Consider the following 17,726-nt stretch of genomic DNA (forward strand, 5'->3'; position numbering starts at 1 on the left):
ATATATCATATGTACACCGGGTGTGTATATAACATATATATATGTTATATATATATATGTTATATATTATATGTATGTGTATATAATATATATATAACATATATCGTATTGTGACTTCATAAGAGTAACTCCTAGTTGCCGTGTGACGGATAAGGGAAATGGATATCATCTGATTAACGACCGTATCTTACTGGTCAGATGAATCCTTCCCGGTGCAAATAAAATAAGAGACTCCGCAACTTCAATCACTTGACTATGGTCTTTGACTGGGGGGGACGGAGCGGTGCATGTGTTATCTCTGTCGGTCGGGTTTGACCCCAGCAGTTTGTGGACGCATTGGGTTCTGGGTATCACAGACATCGCAGGACGCTGCTTGATGTTGAGATGAGCGGACCAATGAGTTATGGGGTTATCAATCTGACCGAAGACTAGCATGGGCATTTATCATCTATCCAGAATGCTGTGTTTCCAGTCTTACCTCCACTTCCTCTCCTGTAGTGAACATCAGCTCTCTGACAAAGTCGATGGCAGCAGATTCTCCACAGACATGAATCTCCTCCGCACACAGTCCTACACACACACAACAGAGAAATACACACACGCATGACACACAACTGAGACATGAATGCTCAGTTACAGCAAAGATCTTCAGATCTTCTAATAAATGAGAAAGACATGATAAACGCTGCTCGAATGGGATGAGAAGTGGGTAAGACTTTTACACAGATGCCATCATTAGAGCTTAGAGTAAAGGAAGAGGGTGCTATCATTACCAAAGAGCTTAGAGTAAAGGAAGAGGGTGCTATCATTACCAAAGAGCTTAGTGTAAAGGAAGAGGGTGCCATCATTACCAAAGAGCTTAGAGTAAAGGAAGAGGGTGCTATCATTACCAAAGAGCTTAAGAGTAAAGGAAGAGGGTGCTATCATTACCAAAGAGCTTAGAGTAAAGGAAGAGGGTGCTATCATTACCAAAGAGCTTAGAGTAAAGGAAGAGGGTGCTATCATTACCTTAGAGCAGCGGTTCTCAAACTAATGTTTGCGACCCAAAGTGGGGTCGCGGGTAGGTGACAGATCGACTCAGATCGAGTTTACCACCTGGTAGCTGTGTGTATTTGCCATAGAATAGAAATACTTTAATCATATCCCGAGGGAAATTTGGCACTACAAATCGCTCACAGTAAACATTTAGGTAGACAAAACAAAGTCACGAATAAGAATAAAATTTGTGCCTAAGAATAACGAAGAAAATAAGCCTAAGAATAGAATACGGTCCGGGATTCACATTTCCTATGTTATGTATATACATTCTAATATAAAATATACAGTAAAAAAAACAAAAAATATACAGAAATCCACAGTAAGTGTACAGTAAGTGTAATATTGAACAATGTTGTTTTAAAAGTAAAAGTCCAGGAAGATGGTAACTGTCACCCTGTGCTCAGTGATGCAGTGAGGCACAGTGATGCATTGTAAAGTCTGATGGCTGTCGGAATGAAGGACTTCCTGTGCCGTTCAGTGCTACATCTTGGGAGTGTTAGTCTAGCACTGAACGTGCTCCTCCTGTCAGCTATAGTGGGTGGGAGGGGTTTTCCCTGATGGCATGGAGCTTAGCAAGGCTCCTCCTCTCCACCACCACCGCTAGAGTCCAGCTCCACCCCTACCACGTTACTGGCCTTCCTGACCAGCTTATCCAGCCTGTTTGCGTCCCCCGCTCTCAGTCCGCTGCCCCAGCAGGTCACAGCGTACAAGAAGGCGCCCGCCACCACCGACTCGTAGAACATCCTAAACATCCTTGTACAGACGTTGAAGGATCTCAGCCTTCTGAGGAAGTAGAGTCGGCTCTGGCCCTTCTTGTAGAGTGCCTCTGCGTGTTTTGATCCATTCAGTTTGTTGTCGATGTGCACACTGAGGTATTTGTAATCCTCAACCATGTCCACATCGACTCCCCTGATGGAAAACGGGTATCACAGACTCCTCCTCCTCCCCAGATACACAACCTGTTCCCTGGACGTCGTCACATTTAGCTGCAGGTGGTTTTTAATCGCACCATGTGACGATTAAATGACTCCACTATCGCAGAGTCATCAGAAAACTTCTGAAGGTGGCAGGACTCTGACCGATACACAGTATTCCAATATACATCTCACTACATCCTGCGCATGTATAATCGCGGAGACCACGTCTGGTCTTTTGTGTATAACCTGGACACTCACAGTGGATAGGTTTGTTGTCAAAGCACGGAAAGAGAGAAGAAGCGCGGATTTTCCAGACAAAAACAACCCATTGGCAGAGAAATGTGCCGATAATGAATGGCTGGCACAGCTGGCATATCTAGCCGAAATCTTTAAATCTGGGACTACAAGGTCGGGACACAGACCTGTTTGGACTCGCAGCTAAAATGGAGAGCTGGATTAAGAAACTCTGTTTGTGGCACTCCAGGATAATCAGCAGAGATTTGGGGGTATTTACGCTGCTTGATGGCTTTTTGGAGGAACAGAATGTTGCAGAAATTATTTTATTATTATCTGTAGCCACATAGAAGGGCTCATTGAACTATTTTTCCGAAAAAGAGAGAGCACGGACAAATTGGACAACAGGCGCTCATAGATCTTTCGTGTGACGAGCTACTGAAAGTCAAGTTCACTGGACAGGCCCTCGCAAAGTTCTGAATATCAGTCCGGAACGAGTACCCAGTGTTGTGTAATGCTGCGCTAAGAAAGCTTGTCCCCTTCACATCAACATACCTCTGTGATGCCGGATTTTCGGCACACAATACAAAATAAATATAGATCTTGCCTCAGAGTAGAAGCAGATCTCCGCCTATTTCTCAGCACAACGCAGCCACCACGTATCATGGAACTGTTCAAATGTACAAGCACACCCTTCCCATGAAGTCTAGATTTTTTTTCTTTTCTTGAAAAGCGCATGTGAACGCATTTCCTTTTCTTTTTTTATGTTCTGGCAACATATTTTGGCTAAATATGCCTCATTTTATAAATATGTATACAGAAACAATTCCGTTGCTTTTGTTGATAATATTCATTAATTTCATTGATAACATAGTGCTGTAATTTCATTTTCTAATAAATATGCAAGATAAAGTTCAACAACGTGTGCTTTTATTTTGATATTCCTTATTTCCACGTTGAAATCACACAATACATTTAACACATTCCCTGCCACCACTTTGATCATCTTATACCATTCTCTGCCAGTACTGTAAGTCTATGGAGATGTTCACTGTAACTGAGGGGTACAATTCCCTGACTGTATTGATAAGTATGGTATCATTAAACCACTACTGAGTTATGTACTTTAATTACTGGCCATACAGTACACAGGTATATATGATGAACACCCACACAATAACACGGCTTAAAGGGGAACTCCAACATTTTGGGAAATTAGCTTATTTAACATCTTCCCTGCAGTTAGACAAGAAGATACATACCTTTTTTGTCTCTGTGTGTGCATTTTAGCTTTGGGAATAGACGCTCCGTTAGCATAGCTTAGCTTCATCACTGGAAGTGAGGCAGGACAGTAGCCTTACAGTGCCTTACAGTGTATTGCAAGGTCTGACATTGACCAAATTTGATATGCATGACCTTGGTGGGCTCTAGGTCAACTCCTGAAAAGGGGGTCAATGTCAGACCTTGCAATCAAAAGTTAGGGGGCGCACTGAAATTATGGCAGGGGTTATTAGCCCCCTAACTTTTGATTGCAAAGTCTGACATTGACCCCCTTTTCAGGAGTTGACCTAGAGCCCACCAAGGTCATGCATATCAAGTTTGGTCAATGTCAGACCTTGCAATACACTGTAAGGCACTGTAAGGCTACTGTCCTGCCTCACTTCCAGTGATGAAGCTAAGCTATGCTAACGGAGCGTCTATTCCCAAAGCTAAAATGCACGAACAGAGACAAAAAAGGTATGTATCTTCTTGTCTAACTCCAGGGAAGATGTTAAATAAGCTAATTTCCCAAAATGTTGGAGTTCCCCTTTAACAAAGAAAGTCCTGTTTGGAATATTTATTAGAAGAGCAGCAATATTAGATTACAGTATTGAGAATTAGGGTCGCGCTTGTATGGCGAAGAATATGCATAAATAGGTCAAGAGCGTAAGTCCATGAGCACATTCCGATGGAGATAATTAATACCACCTGTAGCATAAGAATTATATAAGGCACACTCGTAGGTAGGGATGGGAATTGATAGGATTTTATCGATACGATTCCATTATCGATTCTGCTTATCGATTCGATTCTTTATCGATTCCCTTATCGATACCTGATCAATTTATAATTTAAATAAATAAATTGGAAATGCAACAGAACTACATTTAGTCATTTAGCTGACGCTTTTATCCAAAGCGACTTACAAGTTCTGTACGACAAGCCATCAGGAAGGGCACAACTCTATCAGCTGAGCAACAATGTTCATCAAAGTGTTGAGTGCTACAGTGTAGGTTAGTTTATTAGGACAAGTGCATGACAGTACGGTTAGTTAGGGTTAGATATATTTTTTTTTATTCAGATAATGGTTGAAGAAGTGCGTCTTTAGTCGACGGCGAAAGATTGGACGTGATTCGGCTGTCCTAACTGGGGTGGGTAGTTCATTCCACCATTGTGGGGCAAGGACTGAGAATAGGCGACTTCTCTTTGATGACCCTCCCGGAGCTCGGATAGGAGTAGGTCTGAGGCGGCCAGAAGATGCAGAGCGTCGGGGTCTAAGCTGGTTAGAATAACAACATGCAACTTGACATTTCTGATTGTCATTTATTGTTGAGCCCCCATGTCAGAAAAATACAAAAACTGTAAAAAATAAAACATTAACTATAGCCTACACTTAAATAAAATAATGTATTTGAGATTCTCTTAAAATGTATTTATTTTTTTATTCTTAAACGAATTTAATCTATTGAATAACAGGTTGTTATTCCTCTGACTTCTGTCTCTCACTCACACTCTCTCTCTCTCACACACACACACACACACACACACACAGAGAGAGAGAGCTCCCTCCCCGGGCCCCTGTCCTTTAAAGTATTGGCTTGTGTTGCTACACGGACACATTTGTATGTTGCACCACTCTTCCTGGCTTACAGACTTGTAAACAAGCACTCACGTCTCTCATTATATGTGAACTAAAGAGTACAAGGTTTACACAACAGCCCCCACCTGCTGTTTTATTGTATTTGTACCTGTACTATCCGCTGTTTATCTCTCTTTGTGAGCTTGATTAAATAGCGTTAGCTCACGTTAGCTCCGCGGCTAATTTTAGCTCACCCTGATCTAAATCAATGACTAGGTTCTAAAGCATTCAAGTAGTTTTCACTGCACATAGAAGTAGCCAAACAGCGGGAGCATTTCGGGAGCATATTACCGAAACCCAGGCAATTTCGAGCCCTTAAGGAATCAAATAGAGTCTGCCATGGCTACATGCTAACGTAACGTTATTGCGCAACTGTAGGCAGCGATAAGGGAATCGAAAGTCACAGGAGCCACACGGTTCCAGGCATCGGCCAATTAGGAACTCGATTCGATTAGATTCCCATCCCTACTCGTAGGTCAGCTGGAGATACTAAGGGGGTTCCCTCCGGTTGTAAGCCAGCAGGGGAGAGGAATGTTCGGGAGCAAAAGTCTGGATCAACGAGGAATCAATAAGCTCCAGCTACGGGAGTCGGTACATATACTCCCCTCGATCTGCAGACAAAAGCAGCAGCTATAATCCAAGTATGCGTGACAGCATGGATGAAAGCCAGCCAGCCTCTTCCTAGAGACGGGCTCGAGTGATGCTCCTCACGGGTAGATCCCACACAGCAGCGGGTAGACGGTTCTCTGCTCTAGCAGCCACAGTACCAAAAGCAATATAATCCAGCCGGAAAAGGCTCTGCATTTGCCGGTGTAGATTCTCCTGTGCACGGTACTTCACATTAACTAGGTCGAACTTGACGTTATTTCACTAAGCTCTGACACTTTTACTATCCTATTCGCACGCGGTTCTAAGTGCTCTATTTAGACGCAAAGTTGCTCACTTCACTTGGTCGTTGACTCGTGGTGAAGGCTTCAACTTGTTGGGTTAACTAACTGCTGTATCCACCTGCGACGTATTTATACGTAAGGTGAATAATCTAGTGCCAACCTCAGTTCTGTCTCGTATTACTGCGCAAACCTGGGCATGTTGAGACATGTCTTAGCGGTGGCTTTGAACTAGACATTGGGGGTATGGCCGTTGGCGCCTAGGGGGTCGCTGTCCAATAGGAGAACGAATATTATGGTCTGGCCTGTACCTAGGTAAAGGGATATTCCGTGTATATGTACAAAGAATATACAAGGGATATCAGACGATATACAAATATTATACAATATATCTCAAGTAATAAATATATATATTCGGTTTAATCTGACCCTTTGTAACATTCACCTTTGCAGGGCTATAACTTTTTAAATTGTATTGCTAAATTGACATTACTATGGCCCATTCAACATCGATTATCTATCGTTCAGGATGTAGGAACGTTTTTCTTTTTCATTCACACATTCATACGAAAATACCGTCTAGAGTATAAATGTTTTTATCGTTTTCTGCAGTAATTCCTAGAACGTGAGATATAGGCATAAATGCATATATTAGATTATCAAATGCTGTTTGATACCGATCGACGCTATATTAAAAATGTCAACTGTACATGGTCCTAAACGTTATGACTGATCATGCGCGGGTGAACGGGGGGGGGGGGGTCGTTTATAATTCCGTGATCGTCGTTAAATGCTTCATGTAGTATGGGTGATATATAGATCAGAGCAGTTTGTATGGATAATAATAAACAAAAACGTTGAAACTCACGGCAGCCTCCTCTTAGCGTTGGGCGATGATACTGGAGCAAACAGATCCCAGTTATGTGATGGGGATCGAGGCGATTCATTTCCGGTTTGTATAATAATAATAACAGCCCAAATCATGTGGATTATTGAGTTATGGCAGCAATCCATATCCACGGTGTGTGGCTAGAGTCCTGGGATGATAAACGAGTGGCCGGACGGATTTAGGGGACGGACCGAGCTCCAACGGGCATATCCGGTTTGGAAACTCGCCGATCAGCCACCAGGTGGCAGTATTGAAGCGTTGCAGAGTTGTGCCGGCTCAGACAGCATCAGACAATGATCCGTGAGTGAAATATGAATACCACGTCATACGCCGTGATCTGGCAGAACTTGGTGAACTTGAAACCCGTTCCATGACGTTATTGGCGGAGAAAGTGTTAAGGGTGGGGTCGCCAAAAATATTCCTAAATAAAATGGGGTTGTGGCATAAATCCCTGCCTTAGAGCTTAGAGTAAAGGAAGAGGTGTGTGTGCGTGCGTGTGTGCGTGCGTGTAGTACTGACCTAGTAGTGCCCTGGTCCAGGCCCAGCCTCTGGAAGGATCTCTGATCATCTGGATCTCATCAATCACTGCTATCTCATCTAGAATACAATATTATATACATTATAATAAACATATTAGTATACATTATCTATAAATCATTGCTAACTAATCTAGAATATAATATATTGTATACATTATCACACATATTATAATATACATCATCTATAAATCACTGCTACATCTAGAAAATTATATATTATATACATTATCATACACATAATATACATTATCTATTTATTAATTTATCAGTGCTACCTTATTTTAAATAAAATATAATATTATTAATAACTACTAACATGGCGTTGTGACGCTGCACATCTCTATGGTACAGGCCACATGACCTGCCGCTCGGCCTTCTGGGTCCATAACCGTTCTGTCCTCCCCCGTCACCAGGTCACATGGTACGCCCTGACACACACACAAACACACACAATCTTACATTAGGCTCATTCTGTCTTCCTACTGAATTAAATCATCGTTCTGTCTGGCTGTCAATGGCTGTACAAAGACTGAATATTCACCAACTCACCCATGTGTGTGTGTGGGGGGATCAGTAAAATAACAGGCTTCAAGCAGCTAGGCATGGGTGTTTTGGTGCTGTTGTTATAATGAGTGGTACTGTTGTGATAATGAGTGTTCTGGTGCTGTTGTTATAATGAGTGGTACTGTTGTGATAATGAGTGTTCTGGTGCTGTTGTTATAATGAGTGTTCTAGTGCTGTTGTTATAATGAGTGTTCTGGTGCTGTTGTTATAATGAGTGGTACTGTTGTGATAATGAGTGTTCTGGTGCTGTTGTGATAATGAGTGGTACTGTTGTGATAATGAGTGTTCTGGTGCTGTTGTTATAATGAGTGTTCTAGTGCTGTTGTTATAATGAGTGTTCTGGTGCTGTTGTTATAATGAGTGGTACTGTTGTGATAATGAGTGTTCTGGTACTGTTGTGATAATGAGTGTTCTGGTGCTGTTGTGATGAGTGTTCTAGTGCTGTTGTGATGTGTTCTGGTGCTGTTGTGATGAGTGTTCTGGTGCTGTTGTTATAATGAGTGTTCTAGTGCTGTTGTTATAATGAGTGTTCTGGTGCTGTTGTTATGAGTGTTCTAGTGCTGTTGTGATGAGTGTTCTAGTGCTGTTGTTATAATGAGTGTTCTAGTGCTGTTGTTATAATGAGTGTCCTGGTGCTGTTGTTATAATGAGTGTTCTAGTGCTGTTGTTATAATGAGTGTTCTGGTACTGTTGTGATAATGAGTGTTCTGGTGCTGTTGTTATAATGAGTGTTCTAGTGCTGTTGTGATGAGTGTTCTGGTGCTGTTGTTATAATGAGTGTTCTGGTGCTGTTGTTATAATGAGTGTTCTGGTGCTGTTGTTATAATGAGTGTCCTGGTGCTGTTGTTATAATGAGTGTTCTAGTGCTGTTGTTATAATGAGTGTTCTGGTGCTGTTGTTATAATGAGTGTTCTGGTGCTGTTATAATGAGTGTTCTGGTGCTGTTGTTATAATGAGTGTTCTGGTGCTGTTGTTATAATGAGTGTTCTGGTGCTGTTGTTATGAGTGTTCTGGTGCTGTTGTTATAATGAGTGTTCTGGTGCTGTTGTTATAATGAGTGTGCTGGTGCTGTTGTTATAATGAGTGTTCTAGTGCTGTTGTTATAATGAGTGTTCTGGTGCTGTTGTTATAATGAGTGTTCTGGTGCTGTTGTTATAATGAGTGTTCTGGTGCTGTTGTTATAATGAGTGTTCTGGTGCTGTTGTTATAATGAGTGTTCTGGTGCTGTTGTTATAATGAGTGTTCTAGTGCTGTTGTTATAATGAGTGTTCTGGTGCTGTTGTTATAATGAGTGTTCTAGTGCTGTTGTTATAATGAGTGTTCTGGTGCTGTTGTTATGAGTGTTCTGGTGCTGTTGTTATAATGAGTGTTCTGGTGCTGTTGTTATAATGAGTGTTCTAGTGCTGTTGTTATAATGAGTGTTCTGGTGCTGTTGTTATAATGAGTGTTCTAGTGCTGTTGTTATAATGAGTGTTCTAGTGCTGTTGTTATAATGAGTGTTCTGGTGCTGTTGTTATAATGAGTGTTCTAGTGCTGTTGTTATAATGAGTGTTCTGGTGCTGTTGTTATAATGAGTGTTCTGGTGCTGTTGTTATAATGAGTGTTCTGGTGCTGTTATAATGAGTGTTCTGGTGCTGTTGTTATAATGAGTGTTCTAGTGCTGTTGTTATAATGAGTGTTCTGGTGCTGTTGTTATAATGAGTGTTCTAGTGCTGTTGTTATAATGAGTGTTCTGGTGCTGTTGTTATAATGAGTGTTCTGGTGCTGTTGTTATAATGAGTGTTCTAGTGCTGTTGTTATAATGAGTGTTCTAGTGCTGTTGTTATAATGAGTGTTCTGGTGCTGTTGTGATGAGTGTTCTGGTGCTGTTGTTATAATGAGTGTTCTGGTGCTGTTGTTATAATGAGTGTTCTAGTGCTGTTGTTATAATGAGTGTTCTGGTGCTGTTGTTATAATGAGTGTTCTAGTGCTGTTGTTATAATGAGTGTTCTAGTGCTGTTGTTATAATGAGTGTTCTGGTGCTGTTGTTATAATGAGTGTTCTAGTGCTGTTGTTATAATGAGTGTTCTAGTGCTGTTGTTATAATGCGTGTTCTAGTGATGTTATAATGAGTGTTCTGGTGCTGTTGTTATAATGAGTGTTCTGGTGCTGTTGTTATAATGAGTGTTCTGGTGCTGTTGTTATAATGAGTGTTCTAGTGCTGTTGTTATAATGAGTGTTCTGGTGCTGTTGTTATAATGAGTGTTCTGGTGCTGTTGTTATAATGAGTGTTCTGGTGCTGTTGTTATAATGAGTGTTCTGGTGCTGTTGTTATAATGAGTGTTCTAGTGCTGTTGTTATAATGAGTGTTCTGGTGCTGTTATAATGAGTGTTCTGGTGCTGTTGTTATAATGAGTGTTCTAGTGCTGTTGTTATAATGAGTGTTCTGGTGCTGTTGTTATAATGAGTGTTCTGGTGCTGTTGTTATAATGAGTGTTCTAGTGCTGTTGTTATAATGAGTGTTCTGGTGCTGTTGTTATAATGAGTGTTCTGGTGCTGTTGTTATAATGAGTGTTCTGGTGCTGTTGTTATAATGAGTGTTCTAGTGCTGTTGTTATAATGAGTGTTCTAGTGCTGTTGTTATAATGAGTGTTCTAGTGCTGTTGTTATAATGAGTGTTCTGGTGTTGTTGTTATAATGAGTGTTCTGGTGCTGTTGTTATAATGAGTGTTCTGGTGCTGTTGTTATAATGAGTGGTCTGGTGCTGTTGTTATAATGAGTGTTCTGGTGCTGTTGTTATAATGAGTGTTCTGGTGCTGTTGTTATAATGAGTGTTCTGGTGCTGTTGTTATAATGAGTGTTCTGGTGCTGTTGTTATAATGAGTGTTCTGGTGCTGTTGTTATAATGAGTGTTCTAGTGCTGTTGTTATAATGAGTGTTCTGGTGCTGTTGTTATAATGAGTGTTCTGGTGCTGTTGTTATAATGAGTGTTCTAGTGCTGTTGTTATAATGAGTGTTCTGGTGCTGTTGTTATAATGAGTGTTCTGGTGCTGTTGTTATAATGAGTGTTCTGGTGCTGTTATAATGAGTGTTCTGGTGCTGTTGTGATAATGAGTGTTCTGGTGCTGTTGTGATAATGAGTGTTCTGGTACTGTTGTGATAATGAGTGTTCTGGTGCTGTTGTTATAATGAGTGTTCTGGTGCTGTTGTTATAATGAGTGTTCTGGTGCTGTTGTTATAATGAGTGTTCTGGTACTGTTGTGATAATGAGTGTTCTGGTGCTGTTGTGATGAGTGTTCTGGTGCTGTTGTGATGAGTGTTCTGGTGCTGTTGTTATAATGAGTGTTCTGGTACTGTTGTGATAATGAGTGTTCTAGTGCTGTTGTGATAATGAGTGTTCTGGTGCTGTTGTGATGAGTGTTCTGGTGCTGTTGTTATAATGAGTGTTCTGGTGCTGTTGTTATAATGAGTGTTCTGGTGCTGTTGTTATAATGAGTGTTCTAGTGCTGTTGTTATAATGAGTGTTCTGGTACTGTTGTTATAATGAGTGTTCTGAACTTCTGTTGTTATAATGAGTGTTCTGGTGCTGTTGTTATGAGTGTTCTGGTGCTGTTGTTATAATGAGTGTTCTGGTGCTGTTGTTATAATGAGTGTTCTGGTGCTGTTGTTATAATGAGTGTTCTGGTGCTGTTGTTATAATGAGTGTTCTGGTGCTGTTGTTATAATGAGTGTTCTAGTGCTGTTGTTATAATGAGTGTTCTGGTGCTGTTGTTATAATGAGTGTTCTGGTGCTGTTGTTATAATGAGTGTTCTGGTGCTGTTGTTATAATGAGTTTTCTGGTGCTGTTGTTATAATGAGTGTTCTGGTACTGTTGTTATAATGAGTGTTCTAGTGCTGTTGTTATAATGAGTGTTCTGGTGCTGTTGTTATAATGAGTGTTCTGGTGCTGTTGTTATAATGAGTGTTCTGGTGCTGTTGTTATAATGAGTGTTCTGGTGCTGTTGTTATAATGAGTGTTCTGGTGCTGTTGTTATAATGAGTGTTCTGGTGCTGTTGTTATAATGAGTGTTCTAGTGCTGTTGTTATAATGAGTGTTCTGGTGCTGTTGTTATAATGAGTGTTCTGGTGCTGTTGTTATAATGAGTGTTCTGGTGCTGTTGTTATAATGAGTGTTCTGGTGCTGTTGTTATAATGAGTGTTCTGGTGCTGTTGTTATAATGAGTGTTCTAGTGCTGTTGTTATAATGAGTGTTCTGGTGCTGTTGTTATAATGAGTGTTCTGGTGCTGTTGTTATAATGAGTGTTCTAGTGCTGTTGTTATAATGAGTGTTCTGGTGCTGTTGTTATAATGAGTGTTCTAGTGCTGTTGTTATAATGAGTGTTCTAGTGCTGTTGTTATAATGAGTGTTCTGGTGCTGTTGTTATAATGAGTGTTCTAGTGCTGTTGTTATAATGAGTGTTCTGGTGCTGTTGTTATAATGAGTGTTCTGGTGCTGTTGTTATAATGAGTGTTCTGGTGCTGTTGTTATAATGAGTGTTCTAGTGCTGTTGTTATAATGAGTGTTCTGGTGCTGTTGTTATAATGAGTGTTCTGGTGCTGTTGTTATAATGAGTGTTCTAGTGCTGTTGTTATAATGAGTGTTCTGGTGCTGTTGTGATGAGTGTTCTGGTGCTGTTATAATGAGTGTTCTGGTGCTGTTGTTATAATGAGTGTTCTAGTGCTGTTGTTATAATGAGTGTTCTGGTGCTGTTGTTATAATGAGTGCTCTGGTGCTGTTGTTATAATGAGTGTTCTGGTGCTGTTCTTACAATGAGTGTTCTGGTGCTGTTGTTATAATGAGTGTTCTAGTGCTGTTGTTATAATGAGTGTTCTAGTGCTGTTGTTATAATGAGTGTTCTGGTGCTGTTGTTATAATGAGTGTTCTGGTGCTGTTGTTATAATGAGTGTTCTGGTGCTGTTGTTATAATGAGTGTTCTGGTGCTGTTGTTATAATGAGTGTTCTAGTGCTGTTGTTATAATGAGTGTTCTGGTGCTGTTGTTATAATGAGTGTTCTAGTGCTGTTGTTATAATGAGTGTTCTAGTGCTGTTGTTATAATGAGTGTTCTGGTGCTGTTGTTATAATGAGTGTTCTAGTGCTGTTGTTATAATGAGTGTTCTGGTGCTGTTGTTATAATGAGTGTTCTGGTGCTGTTGTTATAATGAGTGTTCTAGTGCTGTTGTTATAATGAGTGTTCTGGTGCTGTTGTTATAATGAGTGTTCTAGTGCTGTTGTTATAATGAGTGTTCTGGTGCTGTTGTTATGAGTGTTCTGGTGCTGTTGTTATAATGAGTGTTCTGGTGCTGTTGTTATAATGAGTGTTCTGGTGCTGTTGTTATATGAGTGTTCTAGTGCTGTTGTTATAATGAGTGTTCTGGTGCTGTTGTTATAATGAGTGTTCTGGTGCTGTTGTTATAATGAGTGTTCTGGTGCTGTTGTTATAATGAGTGTTCTGGTGCTGTTGTTATAATGAGTGTTCTGGTGCTGTTGTTATAATGAGTGTTCTGGTGCTGTTGTTATAATGAGTGTTCTGGTGCTGTTGTTATAATGAGTGTTCTGGTGCTGTTGTTATAATGAGTGTTCTAGTGCTGTTGTTATAATGAGTGTTCTAGTGCTGTTGTTATAATGAGTGTTCTGGTGCTGTTGTTATAATGAGTGTTCTAGTGCTGTTGTTATAATGAGTGTTCTGGTGCTGTTGTTATAATGAGTGTTCTGGTGCTGTTATAATGAGTGTTCTGGTGCTGTTGTTATAATGAGTGTTCTGGTGCTGTTGTTATAATGAGTGTTCTAGTGCTGTTGTTATAATGAGTGTTCTGGTGCTGTTGTTATAATGAGTGTTCTGGTGCTGTTGTTATAATGAGTGTTCTGGTGCTGTTATAATGAGTGTTCTGGTGCTGTTGTGATAATGAGTGTTCTGGTGCTGTTGTGATAATGAGTGTTCTGGTACTGTTGTGATAATGAGTGTTCTGGTGCTGTTGTTATAATGAGTGTTCTGGTGCTGTTGTTATAATGAGTGTTCTGGTGCTGTTGTTATGAGTGTTCTAGTGCTGTTGTTATAATGAGTGTTCTGGTGCTGTTGTTATAATGAGTGTTCTGGTACTGTTGTGATAATGAGTGTTCTGGTGCTGTTGTGATGAGTGTTCTGGTGCTGTTGTTATAATGAGTGTTCTGGTACTGTTGTGATAATGAGTGTTCTAGTGCTGTTGTGATAATGAGTGTTCTAGTGCTGTTGTGATAATGAGTGTTCTGGTGCTGTTGTGATGAGTGTTCTGGTGCTGTTGTTATAATGAGTGTTCTGGTGCTGTTGTTATAATGAGTGTTCTGGTGCTGTTGTTATAATGAGTGTTCTAGTGCTGTTGTTATAATGAGTGTTCTGGTACTGTTGTTATAATGAGTGTTCTGAACTTGTTGTTATAATGAGTGTTCTGGTGCTGTTGTTATGAGTGTTCTGGTGCTGTTGTTATAATGAGTGTTCTGGTGCTGTTGTTATAATGAGTGTTCTAGTGCTGTTGTTATAATGAGTGTTCTGGTGCTGTTGTTATAATGAGTGTTCTGGTGCTGTTGTTATAATGAGTGTTCTAGTGCTGTTGTTATAATGAGTGTTCTGGTGCTGTTGTTATAATGAGTGTTCTGGTGCTGTTGTTATAATGAGTGTTCTGGTGCTGTTGTTATAATGAGTTTTCTGGTGCTGTTGTTATAATGAGTGTTCTGGTACTGTTGTTATAATGAGTGTTCTAGTGCTGTTGTTATAATGAGTGTTCTGGTGCTGTTGTTATAATGAGTGTTCTGGTGCTGTTGTTATAATGAGTGTTCTAGTGCTGTTGTTATAATGAGTGTTCTGGTGCTGTTGTTATAATGAGTGTTCTGGTGCTGTTGTTATAATGAGTGTTCTGGTGCTGTTATAATGAGTGTTCTGGTGCTGTTGTTATAATGAGTGTTCTAGTGCTGTTGTTATAATGAGTGTTCTGGTGCTGTTGTTATAATGAGTGTTCTAGTGCTGTTGTTATAATGAGTGTTCTGGTGCTGTTGTTATAATGAGTGTTCTGGTGCTGTTGTTATAATGAGTGTTCTAGTGCTGTTGTTATAATGAGTGTTCTAGTGCTGTTGTTATAATGAGTGTTCTGGTGCTGTTGTGATGAGTGTTCTGGTGCTGTTGTTATAATGAGTGTTCTGGTGCTGTTGTTATAATGAGTGTTCTAGTGCTGTTGTTATAATGAGTGTTCTAGTGCTGTTGTTATAATGAGTGTTCTGGTGCTGTTGTTATAATGAGTGTTCTAGTGCTGTTGTTATAATGAGTGTTCTAGTGCTGTTGTTATAATGCGTGTTCTAGTGATGTTATAATGAGTGTTCTGGTGCTGTTGTTATAATGAGTGTTCTGGTGCTGTTGTTATAATGAGTGTTCTGGTGCTGTTGTTATAATGAGTGTTCTAGTGCTGTTGTTATAATGAGTGTTCTGGTGCTGTTGTTATAATGAGTGTTCTGGTGCTGTTGTTATAATGAGTGTTCTGGTGCTGTTGTTATAATGAGTGTTCTGGTGCTGTTGTTATAATGAGTGTTCTAGTGCTGTTGTTATAATGAGTGTTCTGGTGCTGTTATAATGAGTGTTCTGGTGCTGTTGTTATAATGAGTGTTCTAGTGCTGTTGTTATAATGAGTGTTCTGGTGCTGTTGTTATAATGAGTGTTCTGGTGCTGTTGTTATAATGAGTGTTCTAGTGCTGTTGTTATAATGAGTGTTCTGGTGCTGTTGTTATAATGAGTGTTCTGGTGCTGTTGTTATAATGAGTGTTCTGGTGCTGTTGTTATATTGAGTGTTCTAGTGCTGTTGTTATAATGAGTGTTCTAGTGCTGTTGTTATAATGAGTGTTCTAGTGCTGTTGTTATAATGAGTGTTCTGGTGTTGTTGTTATAATGAGTGTTCTGGTGCTGTTGTTATAATGAGTGTTCTGGTGCTGTTGTTATAATGAGTGGTCTGGTGCTGTTGTTATAATGAGTGTTCTGGTGCTGTTGTTATAATGAGTGTTCTGGTGCTGTTGTTATAATGAGTGTTCTGGTGCTGTTGTTATAATGAGTGTTCTGGTGCTGTTGTTATAATGAGTGTTCTGGTGCTGTTGTTATAATGAGTGTTCTGGTGCTGTTGTTATAATGAGTGTTCTGGTGCTGTTGTTATAATGAGTGTTCTGGTGCTGTTGTTATAATGAGTGTTCTGGTGCTGTTGTTATAATGAGTGTTCTGGTGCTGTTGTTATAATGAGTGTTCTGGTGCTGTTATAATGAGTGTTCTGGTGCTGTTGTGATAATGAGTGTTCTAGTGCTGTTGTGATAATGAGTGTTCTGGTACTGTTGTGATAATGAGTGTTCTGGTGCTGTTGTTATAATGAGTGTTCTGGTGCTGTTGTTATAATGAGTGTTCTGGTGCTGTTGTTATGAGTGTTCTAGTGCTGTTGTGATGAGTGTTCTGGTGCTGTTGTTATAATGAGTGTTCTGGTGCTGTTGTTATAATGAGTGTTCTGGTACTGTTGTGATAATGAGTGTTCTGGTGCTGTTGTGATAATGAGTGTTCTGGTGCTGTTGTTATAATGAGTGTTCTGGTACTGTTGTGATAATGAGTGTTCTAGTGCTGTTGTGATAATGAGTGTTCTGGTGCTGTTGTGATGAGTGTTCTGGTGCTGTTGTTATAATGAGTGTTCTGGTGCTGTTGTTATAATGAGTGTTCTGGTGCTGTTGTTATAATGAGTGTTCTAGTGCTGTTGTTATAATGAGTGTTCTGGTACTGTTGTTATAATGAGTGTTCTGAACTTCTGTTGTTATAATGAGTGTTCTGGTGCTGTTGTTATGAGTGTTCTGGTGCTGTTGTTATAATGAGTGTTCTGGTGCTGTTGTTATAATGAGTGTTCTGGTGCTGTTGTTATAATGAGTGTTCTGGTGCTGTTGTTATAATGAGTGTTCTAGTGCTGTTGTTATAATGAGTGTTCTGGTGCTGTTGTTATAATGAGTGTTCTGGTGCTGTTGTTATAATGAGTGTTCTGGTGCTGTTGTTATAATGAGTTTTCTGGTGCTGTTGTTATAATGAGTGTTCTGGTACTGTTGTTATAATGAGTGTTCTAGTGCTGTTGTTATAATGAGTGTTCTGGTGCTGTTGTTATAATGAGTGTTCTGGTGCTGTTGTTATAATGAGTGTTCTGGTGCTGTTGTTATAATGAGTGTTCTGGTGCTGTTGTTATAATGAGTGTTCTGGTGCTGTTGTTATAATGAGTGTTCTGGTGCTGTTGTTATAATGAGTGTTCTAGTGCTGTTGTTATAATGAGTGTTCTGGTGCTGTTGTTATAATGAGTGTTCTGGTGCTGTTGTTATAATGAGTGTTCTGGTGCTGTTGTTATAATGAGTGTTCTGGTGCTGTTGTTATAATGAGTGTTCTGGTGCTGTTGTTATAATGAGTGTTCTAGTGCTGTTGTTATAATGAGTGTTCTGGTGCTGTTGTTATAATGAGTGTTCTAGTGCTGTTGTTATAATGAGTGTTCTGGTGCTGTTGTTATAATGAGTGTTCTGGTGCTGTTGTTATAATGAGTGTTCTAGTGCTGTTGTTATAATGAGTGTTCTAGTGCTGTTGTTATAATGAGTGTTCTGGTGCTGTTGTGATGAGTGTTCTGGTGCTGTTGTTATAATGAGTGTTCTGGTGCTGTTGTTATAATGAGTGTTCTAGTGCTGTTGTTATAATGAGTGTTCTAGTGCTGTTGTTATAAT

General features: G+C 39.9%; 1 protein-coding gene across 1 annotated transcript in view; it reads right to left on the reverse strand.

Moving 5' to 3' along the window:
* supv3l1 (SUV3-like helicase) overlaps positions 1-17,726 on the reverse strand; it is a 127,007-nt gene that overhangs the window by 64,575 nt on the left and 44,706 nt on the right. Inside the window, exons 6-8 of the mRNA XM_084332828.1 lie at positions 7,720-7,831; positions 7,384-7,461; positions 479-570 (exon numbers count right to left, since the gene is read on the reverse strand). Of these exons, the coding sequence (XP_084188954.1) occupies positions 479-570; positions 7,384-7,461; positions 7,720-7,831 (282 nt within the window). The remainder of the gene's footprint in view (positions 1-478; positions 571-7,383; positions 7,462-7,719; positions 7,832-17,726) is intronic.

This window comes from Notolepis coatsorum, assembly GCF_963971535.1.
Source record: "Notolepis coatsorum genome assembly, chromosome: 1".
Taxonomy (NCBI): Eukaryota; Metazoa; Chordata; class Actinopteri; order Aulopiformes; family Paralepididae; genus Notolepis; species Notolepis coatsorum.